This window comes from Carya illinoinensis, chromosome 5, assembly GCF_018687715.1.
Source record: "Carya illinoinensis cultivar Pawnee chromosome 5, C.illinoinensisPawnee_v1, whole genome shotgun sequence".
NCBI classification, from domain to species: Eukaryota; Viridiplantae; Streptophyta; class Magnoliopsida; order Fagales; family Juglandaceae; genus Carya; species Carya illinoinensis.
In genome coordinates this window covers 23177016-23201394 of record NC_056756.1, presented here as the reverse complement: position 1 = coordinate 23201394, position 24379 = coordinate 23177016, and the positions used below count along the sequence as shown (strand labels likewise).

General features: G+C 39.6%; 1 protein-coding gene across 8 annotated transcripts in view; it reads left to right on the top strand.

Annotated features, from left to right (window-relative positions):
- Positions 1 to 24379, top strand: part of LOC122309132 (vacuolar fusion protein CCZ1 homolog B-like) — a 47805-nt gene that overhangs the window by 1282 nt on the left and 22144 nt on the right. For 2 of the 8 annotated variants that reach the window (XM_043122494.1, XM_043122499.1), the window contains exons 3-10: positions 123 to 216; positions 2617 to 2797; positions 2881 to 2934; positions 3041 to 3150; positions 12654 to 12749; positions 12932 to 13390; positions 14904 to 15059; positions 22290 to 22328. In XM_043122494.1, coding sequence (XP_042978428.1) covers positions 123 to 216; positions 2617 to 2797; positions 2881 to 2934; positions 3041 to 3150; positions 12654 to 12749; positions 12932 to 13390; positions 14904 to 15059; positions 22290 to 22328 — 1189 coding nt within the window. The remainder of the gene's footprint in view (positions 1 to 122; positions 217 to 2616; positions 2798 to 2880; positions 2935 to 3040; positions 3151 to 12653; positions 12750 to 12931; positions 13391 to 14903; positions 15060 to 22289; positions 22329 to 24379) is intronic. The other 6 variants (XM_043122496.1, XM_043122500.1, XM_043122495.1 and 3 more) reach the window with 5 other exon arrangements.

Below are 24379 nucleotides of genomic sequence, written 5' to 3'. Positions count from 1 at the left end.
TGAAATAGTACTAAAAATAAAAACGAAGTAATTCGACATTTTGTCACACCCTGACATTATTGATATGTTTGCACTTTCTATTATTACTGTTGATTTAGATTTATGTCATTTCTGTTATACAGAATTTTCTCTCCAGAGGCTGCTTGCGAGCTCATAGAAGCAGAGAGGCACTCTCATGTGTTTTATGAGGCAGAACCAGATATCTGGATGGTTATGGTAAGCTGCCTCTGTTTTCTTCTATTTATTCTGCTCCTTTTTTATTTTTTATTTTTATTTTTATTTTTGTTTTTTTCCCCTTTCCCTTATGAGCTATTACATTTCTAAACTGTTAGATAAAAAACTGCTGTGATCACATATTAATGGAGGCATTTTACTTTGCCAGTTGAAAAATTCATTGATGGCAATATGTCCTTTGCTCATTGGAAAATCTGCTATGGTGTTGCTTTGCTTCCTTGCATTTGAATAATTTGCATCCTAAACTGTGTGCTGTGTGTGTAGTTAGAATTTCATGTATGCATGCTTTTTATTTTTATCATGCCTTACTAGAGGAGAAAAAATAGAGTTCTAGTGGCTATTTGGGATTTGGGTTCTTAACGAATTTAGCATGAAAGAATAAATCTTGCACTGACTAAGTGAGAAGACCCTACAATCACCTAGGATTCAAGTTGTGTAGTGTTTTGACCAAGTGAAGACCCTAGAATCAGCTTTTCCAGGTGATTGTACTGCCGTCAAATACACGGCAGCAGCTTTATCATGTAATTACTCTCCTAAGATGCCATGAATTCTCCTACGGAGCCATACTATGTGCTATTTGTGTACTTAGATTTTCATGTGTGCATGTTTATTTTATTTTATTTTATTTTTTTAAATTTTTTTAAATCTTTATCATGCCTTACTAGAGCGAAAATAGAGTTCTAGTGGCTATTTGGGATTTGAGTTGATGAATTTGGCATGAAATAATAGATCTTGCACTGATTTTCATGACAAAATCATTCAACAAAGATGTAGAAATCTATTCGAAGATTATTAGGATCTAAACTTTAACTTTGATAAACTAAGAAAACTTGAAGACAACTCACTTAAATGACCAAAGGGGGGGCAGCAGTAAGGGGGATTGTGGCTGGGGTTCAATAATACGGTTTATGGTCCTTTTAATCAGAAAAAGGTTAGGTTTTGTTGGGCAACCTCAAGGCTGACAAAAATACGGTTTTTAAGTCCTTAAAAGATTTTGAGCTCCTAGGGTTTGGCAGCTAGTCTGAAGTCCTAAAATCTGGTATTTATACCTAGAAAAGAGGGTTGGCAGCAGAGTGGCACTCCTACTCCTAGTAGGAATTGATTTTTTTCTATGACACTTTTGAACAACTTCTAAATCTTCTAGGAAAAATCTGGCAACGCAATTTTAGGAAATGTTGCCCAAAACTTTAGGCTTTATCCATATAAATTGGGTGGTGTCAAATTTGATTGGTCAAGAGGAGTCATTATACAACAAGGATTTCTCATTTTTCTTAGATTCTACTGGCTATTCCTATTGGGAAATGGATTAGGCCTTGAATATGGAGTGGGCCATGTTACACCTTAATTCTATGCACTAAGCTACTTTTCTAATACTTCTTTAAAGCCCATAAGGTAGACTTACAAAAATAGTAATAACAATAATAACGAACATAATTACAAAATTCCTATTTTACCCCTTGAATACAATCTGGGTTGTGATAGAGGATGTAAGAGATTTAAGGGGGGAGATTGGAATAACACAGATTGAGTATAGGAGTGTGGTGAATGGGATCCCACATTGTCTAGACAGAGAAGTTATGCTATATAATAATTCAAAGGGAGTCTAATTGTTATTTTGATTAGTCCTTTTAGAGTATAAGCCTAGATGTTGGGCCCTCATTCGGCTATTACAACTTTGTGACTTTGAAACCAATATCTAGTATAGCATAATCGCATATGAGATATTAGGGCTTGAGTTCCCTCCAGGATATTGTGATAGCCTGGTAAGTTTCATTGTTTGTATGTTTGTGACATCTTTCCTTTATACATTTTGTCTGGATTTTGCTCCATAGCATGAAAAATTTCCTTCTATCCTTGTGCCTTCGAGGGAATGAATCAGAATGGGTGGTAGAATCACTGCTCTCACCCATATACCCCTAGGAGTTGGCTCAAGTGGTAAGAGCCTTGGTCCTACTGGTATGCTTCCTCTAGATCCCTTGGGTGCAAGCAATTTGTAGGGGTCATCGGACTGGGAGAATTTTTTCTTGAATTACTTGAGGTGCATTTGTTGGAAACTTGCCGATGGCCTATGCATCCCTGGGATTAGTTGGGATATTGTTCCAGACACCCAATGCCAATAAAAAAAAAGAATCGCTTCTCTCACTCGTCATACACATGCACACACACTCTAGTTTATATGTTTGTCCATGTTTGTGAATAACATATAGAGCTCAATATATACTATACAACTTTCTGAAATGTCCTTGATCCAAACTGATTTATCTAGAAAAATTGAAATCTTGATCAATGCTTAGATTTTGATCACATGATGTTCAAATGCCGTCACTTATAAGCTTATTGAAGTTCCTAAAAATTAGTTCTAAATTCTGTTCTGTTTTGAAGATTGTGGAGAAAAATGAGTCAGAAGCTATATGGCGGATTGCTGCATTGCAAAAGGTTCTTAAGGAAGTTCATTCCCTTTTCCTAATGTTTCATGGATCCATACGAGCATTGCTTGAGAAAGAACCTGCTGGAGGATTAATTCGAGCTCATCTGCACCCGTTCATGATGGATTATCTAAGAGGTACATCATCAAGCTCTTATATGCTGCTAAATTACCTAAATCTAAATTTCTTCTGTCTATGGTTAAAACTATTTCTTGGTAAGTTACTAAATTTTCAGCCTGTCAAAAATGGTCTCCATTGGATAATTGCTGCTGGGGTAATGCTGAAGTTGCTGTATCAAATGCTGTCTCCACTGGATTTGTTCTACCCACATAATGCTAAGGTTGCCGTATCTCATACCTTGTAATTTTTCTCTGAGGCAGATTTCCTTTTTGGCAAGAAACTCCTGTTACCATCATTCCGTGACTGTTTAAAGGAGTGTGGAACTGTGCAGATGCTGAATGTAAGTAGGGAGGCTGCAATTGAAGTTCAGGTATGTCTTTCAAAAATTATGTTCATTAGTCGTACGTCTTTCAAAAACTATGTTCACTAAGACTTTACATAATTTCCCTTTATTTCTATCTAAAGTAGCTAACCAAAATCTCTTTTTTCTATTTTAACCAACCATTTTTCTAGAGCACCATCCAACAGCTTATCCAAATACCTCCCTATTTTATTAAAGATATAAACAAATGACAGTATAGAGAGAGATAAATGACAGAGAAAATAGAGGTAGAGAGATAAATTTATAAAAAGAAAATTATGCATTGATGAATAGTGTCAATGACTCAATCTCCATTGGTATTGGTACTGTAATAGAAAAAGCATTTGACATTTCCTTTGCATAATCTGATGGAGGCAGTTTTTTTAGGATTGCTTAGTTGTGTTACATATAGATGCAAAATGCATAACCCATTGGGAATGCTCTAATACTCTCTCTCTCTCTCTCTCTCTCTCTCTCTCTCTCTCTCTCTCTCTCTCTCTCTCTCTCTCTCTCTCTCGTGAAGATTTGTTTTCTGCCATTTGGGTTGCTTAGCTGCATTTAGGTGTTTATTTGTTTGACCTGTTTTTAAGGCAGATTTTTGTCTGTGGTTGAATGATTTTCATGAGTGCTTTTTTCATAATCAAACATATGGGTGCTTTGTTGGACAAGACTTCTGATTTGCAGTAGTGGATTTTATGATCTGTTATAATTATTAATTGAATAGAGTCGCATCAATATTTCCTAACGAGTGGCAGGCCTGAAAAACTGCACTGTGTGTAATGTGGAGAGCTTCTATATGTAGATTAATTTTTTACCCTCATGTGGTAAGGGCAGACTTGTAAGGGCAGCCAGAAACCCACCGCCATGGCCTCCCACTTAAATCACAGTTCGATCCCATGACAATGGGTTTCTGTGCTAGTCTCCCAGGTGGTTTAGGTTCCATGGGTGAGTCCTAAGGGCTCTGCCGAATCACCCATCTCTGCCGAACCACCCATCCTCAAAAACAAAAAAGGCCATTTTTAAAATTGAAGTTTCATTTTGATTTTTTAACTATACTTTTAGTATTAGGTTAACAGAAAAATAACAAATTAAAAATAGTAAGTACATACTAGGTAACCAAAAAAAAAAAAATAAAAAATGTTAAAACAACTCCACTAGATATCTAATACACATTACAAATACAAACCAAATTGTCTTAAACACCAATGCACCATTTAAATATTACTAAATAAAATTTTTTCAATTACAAAACATAAGATAGATAATTATTCTTGATTCTTCACTCTTGATGCTTCAATCTTTAATGATTATGACATTTGATTCTGAATTCAACTTTCTATAGAAACATAGATAAGAATAAAACGTCAAATACTAGTGACTTTTGATGATGAAAACTACTAAAATTAAATTATAAAAACAAGTGACTATTAAATGAATATCAAAATAATACCCGATTCCACCAAGGAGCTCTCCATGTTATCCATGGACTCGCAAATATCAATTGGATTCAACAGATGTTTCAACCAATGGACAACTAAAGGCCTCAATGTTTCTTGGAGGCAATGAACTCCAAAAAGGATCAAGCACATGACCTCCTGTACTAAATGCTTACTTGAATGCAACCGTAAAAAAGTCATGGCCAACAAGTCTCGTGCAATCCTCACAAGCATAGGATAGTTAGCCTCATTAACTGTCAACAAAATCAACAAGTCAAAAGAAGGGGTTTAGGCCTCACAACCATTTGATAAATACTGATCCACCTATGTTTTGGCAATAGTAGATCCCAAGGTGGATGATGCTTGATCACACTCATTGTACCATAATGTCTCAGCATCGCAATTACCATAATCTACGATTGTAGATGTCGGAGGGGGCTCATGTTCTCGGCTAGTCATGGTCGAACCAAATGTCGCATTATATTCTCCCCATACAAATCCACTAATTGCTATCTCACACTTGATACCAACTCTTTAGCCCGAGTTTTATCATGGATTTTTTCAAGTGGAAACTAAGAAGCCCGAACTTGTGGATCAAGCACAATTGCAATCAATATCAACAAACTCAGCCTATCTAATGGCCTTCAATATTTATCATATTTCCTTCTCATGCTTGTGGCCATTCTCATCAAACAATGATTATCATTCTGGCTTAGAAGATTCAACTCTTTTTGGAGTTGACAAATCTGAAATTGGTGTTGGTTGTGACATACAAAAACCTAGAAAATCTCCTAGTCACATCATAAAACATCTTTAAAAATCTTACAAACACCCACATTGTCTCCCATTCCTTCCTAGGAGTCCAAGTGTGTCCATCAACAAAGTAATAGAGGAAATTGTAATTCTCACTCTCCATTCGCCTGAAAGCCTTATTAAACTTCTTAGCTGCCTCCAACATCATGTATGTTGAATTCCATCGATTTGGTACGTCAAGAGACAACATTTTCTTGTAATCAATTTTCTCCTTTTTTGTAGATCTTTAAACTTCTCTAATCTTGGAGGGGAGGAGTGCATGTATCTAACGGCATTTCGAATCATTGTGATGGCATTATTACACTCCCTCAAACCCTCATTCACAATAAAGTTTAAAATATGAGTATAACATCTCATGGGATTTGGCAGAAGGCTGCGACATCGGGTTGCTCACCACATGGGCAAACACCCTGTGCGTTCCGCGGAACATTGTGTGCTTGTATGCCCATGATACAATTAAATTAATCACACTGGGAAAAAAATGTTAAGATACATGGCATATCTAGATATATGAGTACTAGAGATACTTAACTCGCCAAAGAATAATAATATCCATAAGTCACATCCACACCATTGTTAAAATATTACAAACTACAAACTTGTTCATTGCCCAAATCAATATATTATTACAAATCTCAATATCTTAATGAGGACAGATCCCTGAAGCTATTCCTCAGGTCGTATTGGCTCCTCCTCCTTGTATCCTGTCTCATTTCCTATAGCTACATCAAAACATAGGGTTATGAGAAGCGAAACCGTTGTGAGATGTGAGATTTCGAGGTAATATCAGCAAGTTATAACCCATAACAGCAGCTATAAATGCAAGATATGGTGATGGATATGAAATAATGAATTTCAAGTAAAACAAAAGAAAGAACATACATATTAAGGCAGCAGCCTCCGTGCAAATAAAATAAACATAATTCAACATAATAATTTCCGAGCACCCAGTGCCCAAAGCATCACATAATCAACAACATGAAAACCATCAACACTCCACTCCAAATCCAATTCAACAGCATAAAATCCATCTTACCAACTAATTTCATTTATTAATGAGTGTGCTATAGTCTCCCTTATCATATAGCCGTATGCACACCCTGGCTCCCTTCTCTGTACCGTTGGTAGTAACAACTGCTTGTATGATTTCGTATCAACTGACACTTGGTTTCGAGGCACCCCATAGTTGACCATGGCATCCTCTAGCCTCTCAAAGCAGAGAGGCCACAGATTCGACCCAAGGGTGTTACCATCTCGTCTGGGCCCATTGTTGTCCGACAACAATCCAGGGGATATCACTCAATTATTTGATTCTCCCGAATAACCAGAGAAGTTCCATCGAGAAATTTCCCAATCTTGGCTTCGGTTCTTGATCCACTCACCCACCCAGAAAAAACATATTAAAACAGGAAATTTGGAACTTTTTACCAAATAATATCAACCCTTTAACAAGAAATCTAGTAAATCATACTAGAGTATCGCGCACGCGGAAAACAAAAACATGAAAGTATGGGGGACAAGATGCAATAGATTGTAACCTAGTGTACTCGTAGTCATTATCTGACATTTCTAGTGTTGTTGTAGGAAATGCAGTGAGTTTTCACTAAAATGAGTGTTGATGAGCTGGTCTCACTTGGTTCGTTGTAGATTTTGAAGCCTAAAACGAGAGAGTGCGAGCGTTCCCTTCAGAGTTAGATTTTTTGCCTTCACATGAGGTTTAGAGAGAGAGAGAGAGAGAGAGAGAGAGAGAGAGAGAGAGAGAGAGAGAGAGAGTTTGTCTTAAGCTTTTCGGAAATCCCAAAGTTTGAAGGAAGAGTTCATTGAGGCATGGCACTGAGCGTTTAGCCTATCACGAGTCTCATAGCTCTCCACATAGGTTGGCTGGTAAATCGGTGAGTCCTCCTTTGCCCAGGTGTACGTTGGATGGATGGGGTGTTAGCAACGAAAAGGACATGCGTTGTGTGTCTCAGAATTTCAACCAAATAGATGAGGAGTGCAGTTTGCTACTTGTGAATGTCGCCCACATGGTGAAAGGCTCTTGTGTCTGGTTGGTGTATTTGAGCCCGTGATCTTTCTTTTCGAGGCATGTTCTTTGTAGAAACGCTGCCATTTGAATATGATCTATTTGCGAGGTGGCACCTAGTTTTTGTACCTCGTTGTCCATTGCTTGTGTGACACCCCCAACTCTCACGTACGGACACGTGGAAATCAAGGCGTCGGGATAATGACAACACGGGTCACAAATCTCATCGCCAAGTGCCAAGTGTGTGTATATGCAACAAGTGTACAATAAAACCACGCAACGAATAATAAAAATCTTATAACTAAGTACCATAATTTTTGTTTAAATACAAACTTGTTTAAACCACACTTAATAAAATATTACAAGTCTTAAATATTGTTTCAAAACCAAAATACATGGCGTAAAAAAAACTAGTAGAGATATTTTTTGACATAAACAACTCCAAGTCAAAACTCTGGCAGAGCCGCCTCCTCGGACTCAGCCTCCTCCTCCTCCTCCTCCTCAACATCTGTATCAAAACTACGGTACCAAAATGGTGCCGTAGGTAAGTAATAATCCAAACGCTACAAGATAAAAATATATTAAACTCAACAATATGCATGAAAGGATGCCAAATGCACATATCTCATAAATCCACATTTTTTTTCACGCACGCCAAAAATTCCATTTTGGCCCAAAACATATCCTTTAAAACCAGTCCTTGCCATTATCCCAGATAATGGCCCAAATCAAGAAAACCACCATTTTCCTAGAAAATAGATCACAATATCCTCATACAAAACCTAGCCATTTTCCCAGAAAATGGCCCGTATCCAGTATCCAAACCCGTTCCAATTTATTGCATGCACCATGATCTCCCCTAGGGATCATCCGCACACTCTAGCTCCTGTGCCACACCGCAGTTAAGGACTATGCATGTGACACCTAAACGAGGGATACTCAGTCTCGCACCCAGCGCGTACCTGGACCAGGCCATCCTCTAGTCCCCGCCAGCCGAGGGACCACGGAGTCGACACGACAGCGTTATGGTATTGTGCGATCCGGTCGTCGCCCAGCGACAACCCAGGGGATGTCACTCAGTATTATCCACTCCCGAGTGACCAGAGGAGCTCTACCGAGATAATACCCCATCCCGGTTTGGGGTCGTGATACACACGCACCCGAAAATCCATTTACACTAATAAAACCAGTATTTCTCAATTTAATACATGCACATGAATGCACCATACAATGCACACCTCAAGACACAATTTATCCAACAAAACTCAACATCAACAATAACCAAACAACTCTGTCCTCAAATCGATCCGACCCCCGACTCTTCAGACTCAGTCCGGAATAACCAACCAGTCAATGAATTTATTGTAAAAGCAATAATATATTTAAATCTAAAATAGAGTTTGGAAAATACTTACAGCGCTATATAATAATTTTTGAAGGATCAAGGAGCTGCAAATGGAGAAGAAAAAGCAACGTAACAGTGTAAAAACACTGTGGCCGTGGGTTGTAAAATACCCACTTTTGAATGGGGACGAACCAAGACTTGAGATTGGTAGGGAATGGCTTAGAGGTGTTTATGAAGTTAGTGGAAGTGAGAGTTGGCTGTGGGTGGCGGAGGAAATGGCGGTGGAAGAGAAAAACGGCAAAAATGAAGTTGAGCTCGTGGGGGCTGCTCCGACAACCGATCGGAGCTGAAAATAGGTGGTTTAGGATGACAAGAGGCCGGCGATGAAGTGGTGAAGAGGTGGTGGCCGGAGGTGGAACAACGGCGGCAAAAATGGAGAAAAACCGTGCGGCTTGGAGGAGCTTGTGGCGGTTAACGGTGGCTCGGATGGAGGTGAAACTTGGTGGGGAGGTGCGCCGGCTGGAGGGGAAGATTTCTGGGTGGGTGGTGTTGTACACGTGGCCGGCGAACGGCGGCACTAGGCCGAGCAACAAAAAGGGCAAAAATGAAGGGGAGAGAGAGAGACGCGTGCGGGAAGGAAACCGGAGGAGAAAGAAGAAAGAAAAAGAAAGAAAAAGAGAGAGAAAAAGAAAAGAGAAAAAAGAAAAAGAGAAAAAGAAAAGATGAGAAAAGGAAATGAGGTCCAGTCCTCACCTCTGGAGTCCAAAAACTGATCCGACGAAAACAACTTTAAAAGCTATAAAACGAATAAAATAATTTAAATACCGCATCAAGCTAAAATATAATAAATAACTAGTAAATACTAACAACATAATTTTTAAATCTAAAAAAAAACAAAGTAAAATAAATTATACAGCAATTTAAACTCAGAATGATAATTAATATAAAGAAAGCTCTATAAAATAAATTTCACAATTAAATATGTTCAATTAAAATACAATAATTTAAAATAAAAGAACCAATGTTTTAATTAAATTAAAATACTCCTTCAGTGAAAATACACGTAAAAAGGGGGTATCACAGCTTGCCTTGAAATGCATCTGCTTTACTGTTGCTCCCCCGTTGCATTCCTATTGCTCGCTTGCTTCGTTACTCACCCGAATATCTCCGTTTGCTTTCAAATTTGCTCGCCCTACTCATCACCTATCCCATATTTTACGCACATGATATAGAACTTGAATCCTTTTCATCGCCTTACCTTTGCTTGCCAAAAATGGCACTTCATTCATTAGTCACTCTTTTCCTTATCCTTTGCCCTCCTAGGGCATGCTTGTTTTGAGTATTGCCTGCTGCTTTTGCTCGCCTTGTCCGTTTGACAGAATTTTCCCTTGTGTCTAGGACGACGAGTCTCTTAGGTTAGGTTTGGCCACTAAGATAAAACAAAAAACTCTCATCTCATTTCATCGTTATAACTTTTTCAAATTTTCACATAAAATATAATAAATAATTCAACTTTTTAAAATCCCAATTCAACTTTTTCAAATCCCAAAATAGTAATAATATTAAAAAATAATATTTAAAACTTTTATCTAAAACAAAAATTCTCATCTCACTTACCAAACCTAACCTTAGTCTCGTACGTGGGGAGTTCCTACCTTTACAAAAGGTGGTTCTCACACACACATTCTGTGTAAAAAACCGTCTCAAATATTCAATTGTAAGATTATTTGAGTTTGCATTATCAACAATTATAATAAATATCCTCTCATTGTCCCAATCAAGGAAGCTCAATTCAACCTACCTCCAAATAGTCTCCCATCGATGATTAAAGCCCGATTTGGATACAAAAGTCCCCAAACTCATCTCATCTAATCATTACAAATTTTTCAAATTCTCACACAAAATATAATAAACAATTCAACTTTTTCAAATCTCAAAATGATAATAATATTAAAAAATAATATTCTAATAAGATTTTATTCAATTTTCAACTTTCATCTCAACTTATCTCATTTTAACTCATCATCCAAACCTCTCCTAAGAACTGAAAAAAATTAAGGACTTTTTTGTGCAATTTCCAATCCCTATCAATGATATGTGCGGTTAGACACATAACTAAGGTTTTGTACTGTATCGGTAGTCAGTGAAATCCTCATGCCACCATCTTTAAACAATTTTTTGAGTTTTCCCTTTTCCGATGCAAACAAATTCATGTAATCTCTTGCAACTGTGACGTAACATGACACTTTAATCCGATGTTCAAGAGACCAACACACTTTCTTAAACCCTCCAACAATAAAACCCTAACTAATCCCAGGGGCGCACAGGCCCTCAAAAAGGAGTTTCCTGCAAGTGCACATTGGATAATTCAATAGGAAGTTCCCCTAATTTGATGACCCCTAGGAATTGTTTGCTCCCAAGGGGATTCAAACCTTTGCTCAATTGGTAAAGGCCTTGGTCTTAGTAGTATGCTCTCTCCATATCTTTTTTGATAAGTGAAAAACTAAAAAAAAAAAAAAAAAAAAAAGATATGGAGGGAGCATACTACTAAGATCAAGGCTTTTACCACTTGAGCCAATCCGTAGGGTTGATGTTTCTTGGTACCTATAAAAAAACCAACGTTTATGAGGATTTTTGGGACATGCATGCAAATGGTTTTACATGGTTGAAGTCTCGTTCATCTTTGAGTGGCAAGTGTACATCTTTCCACAATAGTTATACTTAGTCTTAGGTTCATCCACCGGACAACCCTCCACCTTCTTAAAATGGCCCCAAACAAATGATGGATCCTTTTCCCATTCCGTTTCTCAGGAAGTGGACAAGTACTATTGGTAAGGGCATTCTAAGGTCTTGATGTTTGGGTATCTTTTATATCATCTTCCAAGTTTATGATCGGTTCGTTTGAGTCAACATCAATTGGAGTTAATGAAGAATCCAACTAACATGTGAAAGACAAAAATAATTTCAAAACACAAACAAAACAGCGGGTTTATAGCTGCGTGAAAGTTGTACCTTTCAAAATATGAGCTATGGATGCTGTCTGAGAAAGGAGTGGCTAAACAAAACAAAAAAGAAAACCACAACTACGCCAAAGCTAGTTTGCAACATGGCAAACATTACAAGTCCAATACTCTAAAATCTAGATTTTAGTTCACTCATCTTTCTACAATTTACATAAAAACAACGTCACAAAAAAATCATTACAACATGTTCAATGAACAATAATTTAATTTTAACATTTTTCCATGCAAAACAGAAAACCACAATTACACAGCAACTAATTTGCAACATGGCAAAATCACAAGTCTAAGACCCTAAAATCTAGATTCTAGCTCACTCATCTTTCCACAAGTTACATAAAAACAATTTCACAACAAAATCATTGAATGTGAATTTTCTCAAAATTTGTTCTGCTCTTTAAAATGCTCTAGATCCGATTCTTCTGGTTTAATATATATTTTTTGAAGGCTATCATTTTCTTAAAACAATTTATAGGAGTGTAACAGAGTACCACATGCTAATATTGAGCCTTCATTTACCTGGAAAAATAAACTGAAGCTAGCATATTTGAATTAAGGCGAAACATACATTATTTTTAGCTGATCTCATGTATCATTTTTTGGTTCTCTTTAAATTTGCATTTATTTGTTTAAACTTGAGGTCCATTATAGCTTATAAACTACCAACCAAAATCTTACTAAAAAGGGCCTTACATATTTACCAGGTTTTTTTTTTTTTTAATTTAATTTAATTTAATTTAATTTTTTTGATTTTTGATTTTATTTTTTAATTTAATTAACTCAAATTAATGTGATGGCGAAATGACAATTTTATAAATTGAATTTCTTGCAATTTTGTGTTGTCCTATTTGTAACAATTATATCTTGTTTTGCAGTCACTTGTCAGGCTGCTAGAATCTTGTGCTGGAAGCTCACCATGCTACTCGCTGATTTTATTTCAGGACCTGCTAGTGTCCACTACACTCTCTCCTGTATGTAAATTCAAGTCCTATTTGATATTGATGCTTTTATAATACCTATATTACATACAATATATTTCAATCATAACATTGACAGGATGATCAATAACCAATTCCTGTCAACATAGTTCTGGAGATTTTGGTGAAGGGATTTTATTTCCCACTCTATCCTTCATTATTGACTATTTTGTCAGGTTGACACCATAAACTTGTTTACGTATGCTGTTCTAAGGTTGACACCACGCACAATTTCCTCTGGAGTAAGTTCTTGGTCCTATTTACGCAAAGGAAGTACAGGATCTTCTGTTACTGCTGGCTATACATTGGCCCACTCAGCTTCTGTTCCAGACCAATATTATTGTTTACCGGATACCTCCCCTAGTGGAGATAACAACTATCATGTTGTGAGGCCCTTAAAGCGAGACAGGTGGTCCAAAGCCAAGGATGGTTTTCTTGTCACTGATATATGGAGTGCAGAGGCTGGTAGTTCAACTTCTGCCACCCCAACCATTTGGCTCCAACAGACGGAGGAGAGAATGTATCTATGTGCTTACCAGTTTAGGAGCCTTACCTTAATCCTTGTCGTCCCTGTTGCCTCCATTCTTAATGGGGAGCAACTTGTTTCTTTGGTGAAGCAGCAAGTTCTTGAAAATGTTAGTCCCTATCTGTTCTAATTATTACAATTTTGTCTCTATTTTGATTCCTCTTTTATGGTTTTTTAAACAGTTTCATGACCTTAATGATTGCCCTAACTTGTTGGGGTCATTACCCTCTGACTGATCCATCTATACTTAAGTAGCCCACATTGTTGTTGAAACAAATTTAATTTGTTTGGTGAGAATATTTCCTGTGTCCTTTTAGAGCCTTCGGCCTCTTCTTTTGTACAGACTTTTGGGCCTTTGTTTGTTTATAGAGGGCAGGGTGAGCAAGTGCAAACAATCACATTCATCCTTCTCTTACCTATTAGGGCTATTCTAGGGGATTTAGTAACATCCAATGATATATATCCAATCATCTCATTAATTTTACTCACTTATATGGCATTATGAATACTCAAGCAAGCATGTTAAGCATTCCAATGCAGGCTCAAAGAAAGAATGATTCTGAATTACTCAGCTGTGTGATGTAGATGCACTGCATTGAGAATTGGCATATTTCTATAATGAGCATGGCTGTTAACTCTTGATGGTGTATTTAAATGTTGTCACTTCCTCAGAGGCTTCTGATCATAGTTTGGGGAGGATGGCCAAATCATATATATTGACACAATTGAGGGAATAACTGAGCATAAGGCAGAAAATAGGAGGGGATAAAGAAATGAAAAATATGAAACTGAACATGGAGTTGTGCCTTGTCAAAATGAGTGTTTGTTTTGAAAAGTGAAAGCATCAAGCTCTTTGTTTTCCGAATTTTCTCCTCGCCTCCCGATAATATTTTACCGGAACATTCTAGAAGGGTAGCCATGGAAAGACAAGACTGAAGTATGAGGTTACAATGCATATTTATATTGAAAATGATATTCATCATTATTTTATCATTCCCCAATGTGACATCGAATGATTAGTAGATAAGTAAGAAATAATAAATAGTTCTCAAATCATTTGATGCCCCATCAAGGGATGATGAAAATATGACGATTAAAAAGATTATGAATACCAGTACCAGAAATGCATCTCCTTCGCCTGCGAGTGGTAGCTCTACCTAGCGTGCCACCATGCATGTATGCTTTTGCCATGGAGTAAGAATTAATAATTAGGTCAGTACATGCTGTGAGGAAAAAATAAAGGATGCATCATCTCCTACTAATATTTCAGTTGGAATAAATGATCTTTCTCATTAGTTCGATATTAGATATTCATTCTGGAGCTCCTTCTCAATGTTGATCATATTTTTTTTTAATATATATTGATTATTTAGTCTTATGCTCATTTGGTTCAGCATTCTTGCTTTACAATTTTCATTAAAGGTGGGGTTTTTTTTTTTTTTTTGGGGAGGGGGGGGGGGGGGGTGTTATGGGTTTAGTTTGTCAAGGGGCTCAATATATTATGTTGGGCCAATTTTCTATCAGCTTAAAGACTGAAAAAATCAGTTAACCGACATATTGTATCCAGAGTCAAGAAGCATGTATATCTACTGGCTGATTCTTAATACTCTTTCTTGCTTCAGGCGTCACTGAAGATGCTAAAAGTTGAAGAGAAACTTTCAAAGGGATGGGGTGGTGAGAATGCTTATCATGTTAGTGGGTATCGATATTTACTCGTAGATGTTGACAGAAATGTATCCAGAGCTTCTCCACCAGGAAAGGTTACAACCCTTACAAAGGTAAAGCATCCTAGTGTTGTTTTGTTTGGTGAAAGCATACTTGCTTGCTTGTATATAACACGAGTTCTATGATTTTCTTTTCCATATATTTGTTGCAAGTGTTTTCTAATGCAGGGAAGGGCAACAAATTTACCTGATTTTTGTTCTCTTTCTTTTATTGCTATTGGATTGGGATGAAACTGCTCTATTGTATCAATTCGTCCTTGGTGTATTAACTTAGGTGGAGATGAAACAGTTCTAACGGGACGTATTATTCCAATGAGAAAACCTTCAAATCAAGTTTCTTTAGTGAAATTAGGGCTGATACCCATCCCCACCTGTGACCCAAATGCGGTGTGGTTTCATCCCTGCCCCCACACCCTATAGGTTGGCATATAGGATCTGGGTGTGTCTGCTAACACAGTACACTGTCATGGGTTTTCTCCTGAAAATCAAAATAGAATATAAAAACTAAAAAAAATCATGAAAAGGAGGAAGGAGACAGATTATGTGATGAATGATGATGCGAATTTTTGTAACACGCTTTTCCAAAGAGTAGTGACGATCTTGATGTCCAACATTTGTTATTGAGCCAAAGAAATAAGTAAAATGGGCTTGAAATGGCAATCAAGAGAGAAACAGAAAGAGACAGAAGAGGGGGCGGGAGGAAAAGTTGTGTGACTACATAGAGGGAAGAAGGGAAGAAGAGAAAGAAGCTCCTCCAACGGAAGGAGCAGGAGGAGGCGGGGCTGCGTAGCAAGGAATCTGATCTTGAGGCTAAGCGTTTAAATATTTAATAGTGAGTCAAACATCAAAATCTGAGGTGCATGTCCAATAAGCTTCTCATTTCCTATTAACACGATAAGCTAAGTATAGAAAAATTCTGCCTGTGGTTTGAATTTGAATGGTGGCTTCATAAAAATTTGAAAGTTGCCCTATGATTTTGCAAGAAATCACATCCTTTGGTGACTATAGACAACTAGACCAGAGATTAAGCAAAATGAGCTTCAATGTGAACAAACTCTTACATGAGCTTGGTAACAAGTTGATGTAAGAGGAAAGCATTCATTATTGCCGGTTTCCTTAAGAAGAAAGGAAGGTATATTTCCTTCTACTCCTTGTTCCACAACGCTTCTCGTCCGGAACTTCTCCCATTTCCTTTACTCCTTGTTCCTTGACGCTTCTCGTCGGGAACTCTCCCATTTTCTCTCTCTTTTCGCTTTCAGTTTGGTTTGCAGTGTTGGTTTGGGCGCGATGGGGTTGCGCAGAGAGGTTCTTATTGGTCAGAAGTTATTTACGTTTAAGAAGGAAAACAAGTGGTGGTGGAGAATCACGGAGAGCAGTCGATGTGTGGTGAAATACATTTCTGTGGACCATGAAGCTCTGGGGTGGTTGGGTTTTATGGTGAAGGAATGCGTTGTGATACCCCGTTTTTACGTGTATTTTCACTGAAGGGTTGTTTTTAATTTGAATAATATATTGGTTTATTTATTTTAAATTAATGTGTTTTAATTGGTTTTTAATTTATTTGAGGTGGTGTTTAATTTATTTTAGTCGTTTTACGGTTTTTAATATCGTTTTCGGCGGATCTGTTTTTGGTTTCCGGAGTAAGGATTGGACCTCATTTATTTTCTTTTCTCTTTTTATTTTTCCCTTTTCCTTTTTCTTTTTCTTCTTTTCTTCTTTTCTTCCTTTTTTTCTTCCTCTTTCCTTCCCGGTTTCTGTCTCCCCGCGCAGCACTCCTCTCTTTTCTCCTTCCCGTCGCCTCCACTTTGACCGGCTAGTTCTCCGCCGTCCGGCCACCGTTTAGTGCACCGCCACCACCATTCTCTTCCCCTTCCACCAGAGATCATCTCCACCAATTTTCAGAGCCATCGGACCAGCCGTTAGTTTTCGAGAGCCGCCGGAAGTCGCTGCACCTGCTCTGTTTTTGCCCGTCGCCGGTTGCTTTCGCAGCCCAGAACCGCCGCTCGCCGGCGGCGTGGCCTACACCACCCACCCAGTTTTCTTCCCCTCTCACCGGTGAACATCCCCACCAAGTTTCACCTCCATCCGAGCCACCGTTAGCCGCCACGAGCTCCTCCAAGTCATACGGTTTTTCACCGTTTCCGGCTCCGTCGCACCACCTCCGGCCACCATCTTTTCACAGCTTCTTCCCCTACCTCTTGCCGACCTAAACCACCCATTTCCGGCCTCGATCCGTTGCAGGAGCAGCTCCCACGAGCTCAACTCCGTTCAGCCCCTTTTTGGCCTTCGATCGCCATTTCCACCACCACCCATGGCCAAAACTCATTTCCCTTAGCTTCATAAATATCTCAAGGCCATTCCCTATCAATCCCGAGCCTTGGTTTGTCCCCGTTCGAAAATGGGTAATTTATTACCCACGACAACAGTGTAAATTACACTGTTACGTTGCTTTTTCTCCGCCGTTTGCAACGCCGGGTGTTTTCTAAAATTATCGTATAGCGCTGTAAGTATTTTCCAAACCATATTTTCAGATTTAAATATATATCGCTCATTCAATTTATTTTATCTGCTGGTTGGTTGATTCCGGATTGAGTCCGAGGAGTTCGGGGGTCGGATGGATGGAGGACGGAGTTGCTTGATTTATTGTATTATGGTTGGTTGTTTGTTTTGTGCTTTGATAATTGCATTTGCATGGTGCATGTACGTGTATTTTATTTTATTTGAGAAATCCTGTTTTGCTGGCGTGAATGGATTTTCGGGTGCGTGTGTCTCACGAGCCCAAGCCGGGATGGGTTATTATCTCGGTGGAGCTCCTCTGGTCACTCGGGAGTGGATAATACTGAGTGACGTCCCCTGAGTTGTCGCTGGGCGACGACGGGAGCGGGGCTAGAGGATGGCTCGGCCAGGTACGCGCGGGGCGCGAGTCTGGGCATCGCTCTACTCACCGACTCCGTGGCCCTTCGCTGGCGAGGGCTAGAGGATAGCCTGGCCAGGTACGCACGGGGCGCGAGTCTGGGCATCGCTCTTTTAGGTGTCACATGCGTAGTCGTTACCTGCGGTGTGGCACAGAGCCAGGGTGTGCGGATGATCCCTAGGGGAGATCATGGTGCATGCATAACCGGTTTGTTTTTATGGTTTTCAGATGTGGGCCATTTTCTGGGAAAATGACGATGGTGGTTTTTGAGGCATTGATCCATTTTCTGGGAAAATGGTGGTTTGGGCCATTATCTGGGATAATGGAGAGACTTGGTTTTAAGGATATGTTTTTATTGGGCCAAATGGGTTTTTTGGCGTGCGTGGTAAAAATGTGGTTTTGCGGGACATGTGCATTGGCTTTTCTTGCATCCATGTTGTTTGAGTTCTATGTGTTTTTATCTGGTGGTGTTTGGGTTTTACTTACCTACGGTACCATTTTTGGTTCCGTAGCTTTTGGTGCAGAGTTCGAGGATGAGAAGGAGGAGGCTGAGCCCGAGGATGCGGCTCCGCCGGGTTGCTGATGTTATGCTTTGTATTTGATATTATATTATATGCGTGTTTTGTAATATTTTATTTATGTACGTTTTGGAATAGCTTTGTATTAAACAAGAAAAATTCTGGTACTTAGTTATTGACTTGCTTTTCGCTGCGTATTTCTCGTGCACATTCTTCGTTTATACACACACTTGGCACATGTCGATAGGGTGATGACCCGTGAGGTCATGTCTCGATTTCCCTGTGTCCGTGCATGGGGATTTGGGGGTGTCACATGCGTAGCCTCACAGGGTTCATCTGAGTTCCTTGGAACTCGTAGAAAAGGAAACCAGGTGATAGTTGTGCAGAGGGGTTGCAATCACAAAGGTAGCTTCTTCTCTATTTTGGTGCTTGGTCACGAGAAGAGGAGAGGCCCGTTAGTGGTGTCGGAAGGGAGGGAGGGGGAGGGATGGAGGAATTTCAGGGATACCTTGAAGGAGCTCACTTTTCCTTCCCTTATTTTGAGTGAGAGAAACAGAGTGGGTGGCAGAGATGGAGGCACATCACGGGTGATTCCTCCACATTCGACGGTAGACGGCTCACGGATGTACAACGAGGTGACCCAAGCTCAGAGGGTACTGCCTTGAGTTGTGAAGCATGCAGTGCTGCTAGCCTGCTAGGATTGACCATTTTAGAGGGTGCTCAGAAGGGTGAAGGAGAGTATGCTAAAGGTGTTGGTTAATATGGAGGAAAGAGTGGGGGTATTGTTGGAAGAAATAAATTGCCTTAAACACTGCGTTAAGGGGAAGGGAATTATGCAGACGAGCCTGGGTTGAGATTCGGGCCCTAAGGGAACTTTGTAAGCAGTTCAGGCTAGGCCTTCTAAGGGCCATGGACCGAGCAAGGCGTCGACACGGGCATGCTGGACCCCACACCGGCACAAAAAGTTTTGCCGGTCGCCATTGAACATTATGGTGGGCCGGAATAGTCACCTCGATGGGAGGAAATGGTGGAAAGAGGGCTGGTTGAGGAGTTGACAAAGGAAGGGGAGGTGTCTGTTGAAGAGCTTAGGCTACCATTAATGAGTTTAAGCCATCTAGTGAGGGAGGATCCATCGAGGGAGCTTGTCCCATGGATGGGTGAAATGGCTGATGACGGCAGTGGCGAGAGCGGCACAGGGAATTCAATAGAGGTGCTGAATGGGGTGTGTGACCTGGCTCTTTCAACAGGGGCAGGCTTGTTAGAAGACTCATTCAAGGGGGCAGAAAATAGTGGTGGAGCTTCGGGGGAGATGGGGATAGACGAACTTGCAGTAGCATTAGGCAAGTGTGGGGGAGATGAATTGAAGGAGTTGGGTAGCCCCACTCCTCTTTGTACTATCCCACCTATTCGAGTTCCTAAGTCATCGGATTGGGTGATGGAAAAAGTGGCGGAATTACAGTAGTGAGTAGGGATTTGGTGTGATGGTTATGAGGAGCAATTTAAAGCCCTTTTGGTTGCTATCGAAGCAGGTGTTACAAGGATAATTTAGGCATATACATATATTATATATTTACTAGACTGTATATAGCAGACAATTAGACTGTGATAACGTAGGAAATACTTAACGTATGGGCTGTAGATAGCGTGAGAAATGTATATTTACTAGACTGTATATAGTAGACAATTAGATTGTAATAACGTAGGAAATACTTAACGTATGGGCTGTAGATAATGTGAGAAATACTTCACGTGTACAGAAAATCTGGTGGCAAGTAGGCGCCGAAATGCTTAGCAACAGATTTGTAACTCTTTATAAATAATGAAAGAAACCCAAGGGAAAAGGCATTCAGACCTTTTGACATGGTATCAGAGCTTCCACTCTGATTATCGTTTCTTTGTGGTCTTAATCCTTGAGAGTTTCTGAGTAGCGACGTTGGTGAGTTTCTGAGTTTGTGGTGAGTGTTTTTCTTGCACGTCTGTGGGTTTCCAACTTGTGGGCTTGTCACCTTGGTGGCTGTCGGCAGTTCCAAGTGGTGTTTCTGTGCCAGTCGGCACTTTCTGTGGTGGTTGACGGCGTCTGTGGGTGGCTTTGAGGCTATCAACAGGTTCTGTGTAAAGAGCTGTGTGGTGGCCAACCACTTCTGGTGGTATTTTCTCCTCTGTTTTGCGTGATTTTGTTCTGGGCAGTGGAGTTTGGTGCTTATCGGCACCTTCCTTTTTATTTTTTTTCAGAAAGAGTTTGGCACTTTCTGAGTTGTTTTCTCAGAGAGGTGTTTTTTATATTTTTGTGGCTGTGGGTTCTCGGCTTTTTCTAAGTTCTCAACATTTTCTGATTTGTGGCTGTGGGTTCTCGGCAGAAGCATTTCTGGGTTGCTTTTCTTTAGTTTGTGTGGGCTGCTATTTATTTGGACTTACTTTGATAATTTCTGTAGGCTTATTTCTGCTCCATTATGTGTTTGGGCCTCCCTTTTATATTGATAATTTGGGCTGATAAATTGTGCTGCAAATTATTTCCATAGGCTTATTTAATTTGCATTACGTCTTTGGCCCTCTCTTTCACTTGAAGTTGGAACTAACTTGATTTGGGCTTCTCTTATTGGGTTCATTTTTTTTTAGTAGACTTTCATCATGTCTATTGAAAATACTATTATTCGATTTACTGGAAAGAATTTTCCTACGTGGGAATTTCAATTTAAAATATTTTTGAAAGGGAAAGAATTATCAACTCATATTGATGGTTTGGGTCAAGTTCCCACTGATGAAAAAGAACTTGCACAATGGGAGGTCAAGGATGCTAAAGTAGTCTCTTGGCTGTTGGGGACGATTGAGCCCCATCTTGTAACCAATCTCTGCTGTTTTACTACGGCTCAAGTTATGTGGGACTATCTCCATCTAATTTATCACCAGAATCACAGTGCTCGGAAATTCCAATTAGAGGTGGAAATTAGCAATTATACTCAAGGTAATTTGACCATTGAACAATTTTACTCTGGTTTTATTAATTTTTGGAGCGAGTATTCTGCTATTGTTCATGCTAAGGTTCCTTCTGCGGCCTTCGTGGCTCTTCAAGAGGTTCATACTGAGAGTCAACGCGATCAGTTTTTGATGAAGCTTCGCCCTGAATTTGAGCATGTTCGAGCTAGTTTATTAAACCGTAGTTCAGTTCCTTCTTTGGATATTTGTTTGGGAGATTTATTACGTGAAGAACAGCGGTTAACCACTCAGTTGGGTATGACTTCTGAGAAAGTCTTTTCCGAGGCTGTAAATGTAGCCTATGCAGCACAAGGGAGAGGGAGAAATAAAGTGCAGTGTTTCAATTGCAAGGAATTTGGTCATATTGCCCGAAATTGCTCTAAGAAAGTTTGTAACTACTGCAAGAAAGAGGGTCATATCATCAAATACTGCCGAGTGCGGCCTCAAAATCGCCAATCCCAAGCTTTTCAGGCTACTGTTCAGTCCTCTTCTTCTTCCTCTTCTGCGCCACCAACTGTAAACTCCGATTCATCTGTTCTCACACCAGCAATGGTCCAACAGATGATTGTGTCTGCTTTTACAGCCTTAGGCCTGCAAGGTACGGATACTAACTCAACCTCCTGGATTGTTGATTCGGGCGCTTCTAATCATATGACTGGAAATACGATGGGTCTCCATAGGGTTCGTAAGTATAGAGGCTCGCAAAATATTCAGATTGCTGATGGCAGTACTCTTCCTATTATTGCTGTTGGTAAATTGGGCTCTTCGTTTAGTGATGTTTTTGTATCTCCTGGATTATCTACCAATTTGATTTCTGTTGGACAATTGATAGATAATAATTGTGAAGTTCACTTTTCTCGTGGTGGTTGTCTTGTGCAGGATCAGGTGTTGAGGACGGTGATCGTGAAGGGGCCTAAAGTGGGACGTTTATTTCCTTTACAGTTTTCTATTCCTAAAGTTGTTTCTCTTGCTTGTACGACTACTGCCAATGTTAATGAAGTCTGGCATAAGAAATTTGGTCATCCTAATTCTGTAGTCCTGGCTCATCTTATGAAACATGTCTTTTTGGGCAATAAAGATTCATTTTCTTCTTCGCATGTATCTTTTGATTGTGCTACTTGTCGTCTTGGTAAAAGTAAAACTTTACCTTTTCCTGCACATGGTAGTCGTGCTTCTAATTGTTTTGAGATTGTGCATACTGATGTTTGGGGTGTGAGTCCTGTTATTTCTCATGGTCAATACCGTTATTTTGTGACATTTATCGATGATTATAGTCGATTCACTTGGATATATTTTCTCTGTTTTAAAGCTGATGTATTTTCTGTCTTTCAAAAATTCGTTATGCTTGTCGAGACACAATTCAGTACCTTTATCAAAACTTTACGTTCTGACTCAGGGGGGGAGTATATGTCTCATTCTTTTCAAAATTTTCTTCAGCAAAAAGGGATCATTTCTCAGCGTTCTTGTCCTTATACTCCTCAACAAAATGGAGTCGCTGAGCGTAAAAATCGTCATCTCTTAGATGTCGTCCGTACTTTGTTGATTGATTCATCTGTACCTTCTAAATTTTGGGTAGAAGCTTTATCTATTGCTGTCTATTTGATCAATCGTTTGCCTACTGCCACTCTAGATTATGATGCTCCCTATTTTCGATTATTTGGCATGTCCCCTGAGTATCAATCCTTTCATACTTTTGGGTGTGCTTGTTTTGTTCATTTGCCACCTGTTGAGCGTCATAAGCTTGCTGCACAGTCTGTTACGTGTGCCTTTATGGGATATAGTCCTACTCAAAAAGGATTTGTTTGTTATGATGCTCATGCAAGCAAATTTCGAATCTCACGGAATGTGATTTTCTTTGAAAATCAATATTTCTTTCAGTTTCAGGTTATTTTTGATCCTCCTATTACTCTTCTTCCCGCTTTTGATGATGTGCTCTCTTCTATTGAGCGATTTAAACCAGGTATGGTGTATCATCGACGTCTTCCTCCTTTAACGCCCCTTCTAGACATTGATCTGCCATCTGATTCTACGGTTCTTATACCTCGGCACTCCACCCAGGTAACACATCCACCAGATAGGTATGGTTTTCCTCATATCTCACTTACTGCCACTCTCGACTCTGTTTCTGTTCCTCACTCTTATGCCCAAGCTGCTACCCAACCGTTTTGGCAGCAGGCCATGCAAGAAGAAATCCAAGCTCTTCAAGACAATCACACTTGGGATCTTGTGATTTGCTCCTCTAGTGTCAAACCTATTGGTTGTAAATGGGTGTACTTAATCAAATTTCGAGCTGATGGCTCACTAAGCAGATATAAGGCCCGTCTCGTAGTTCTTGGGAATCGACAGGAGTATGGTATTAATTATGAAGAGACATTTGCACCTGTTGCCAAAATGACTACTGTGCGGACTATCTTGGCACTTGCTGCATCGCAAGAGTGGTCTCTCCAACAAATGGATGTGAAGAATGCTTTTCTACATGGGGATTTGAAGGAAGAAATCTGTCTCCACCTCCCGGCATGTTTGCTACACCTTCCTCAGAGGTTTGTCGGCTACGCTGATCCTTGTATGGACTTAAATAGGCTCCACGTGCATGGTTTGATAAATTTAGCTTTACACTGCTTGCTTTTCATTTCACTCAGAGTCAGTTTGATTCCTTTCTTTTTCTTCGCAAGACTGCTGTAGGAATTGTATTGCTTTTGGTATATGTTGATGACATTGTGATTATTGGCTCCGATACTGAGTTAATTAAACAATTACGACAACATCTCAAGGCCTCTTTTCGCATGAAAGATCTTGGTCCCCTACAGTACTTTCTTGGCCTTGAGGTGCAGCTTACTCCGACTGGTACATTGTTACACCAGCACAAATACACCCGGGAAATGATCTCATTGGCTGGTCTCCAATAGGGTAACTCTGTTCTTACTCCCTTGGAGGTAAATCTTAAGCTTCGCTAGGAGGAAGGCGAGCTT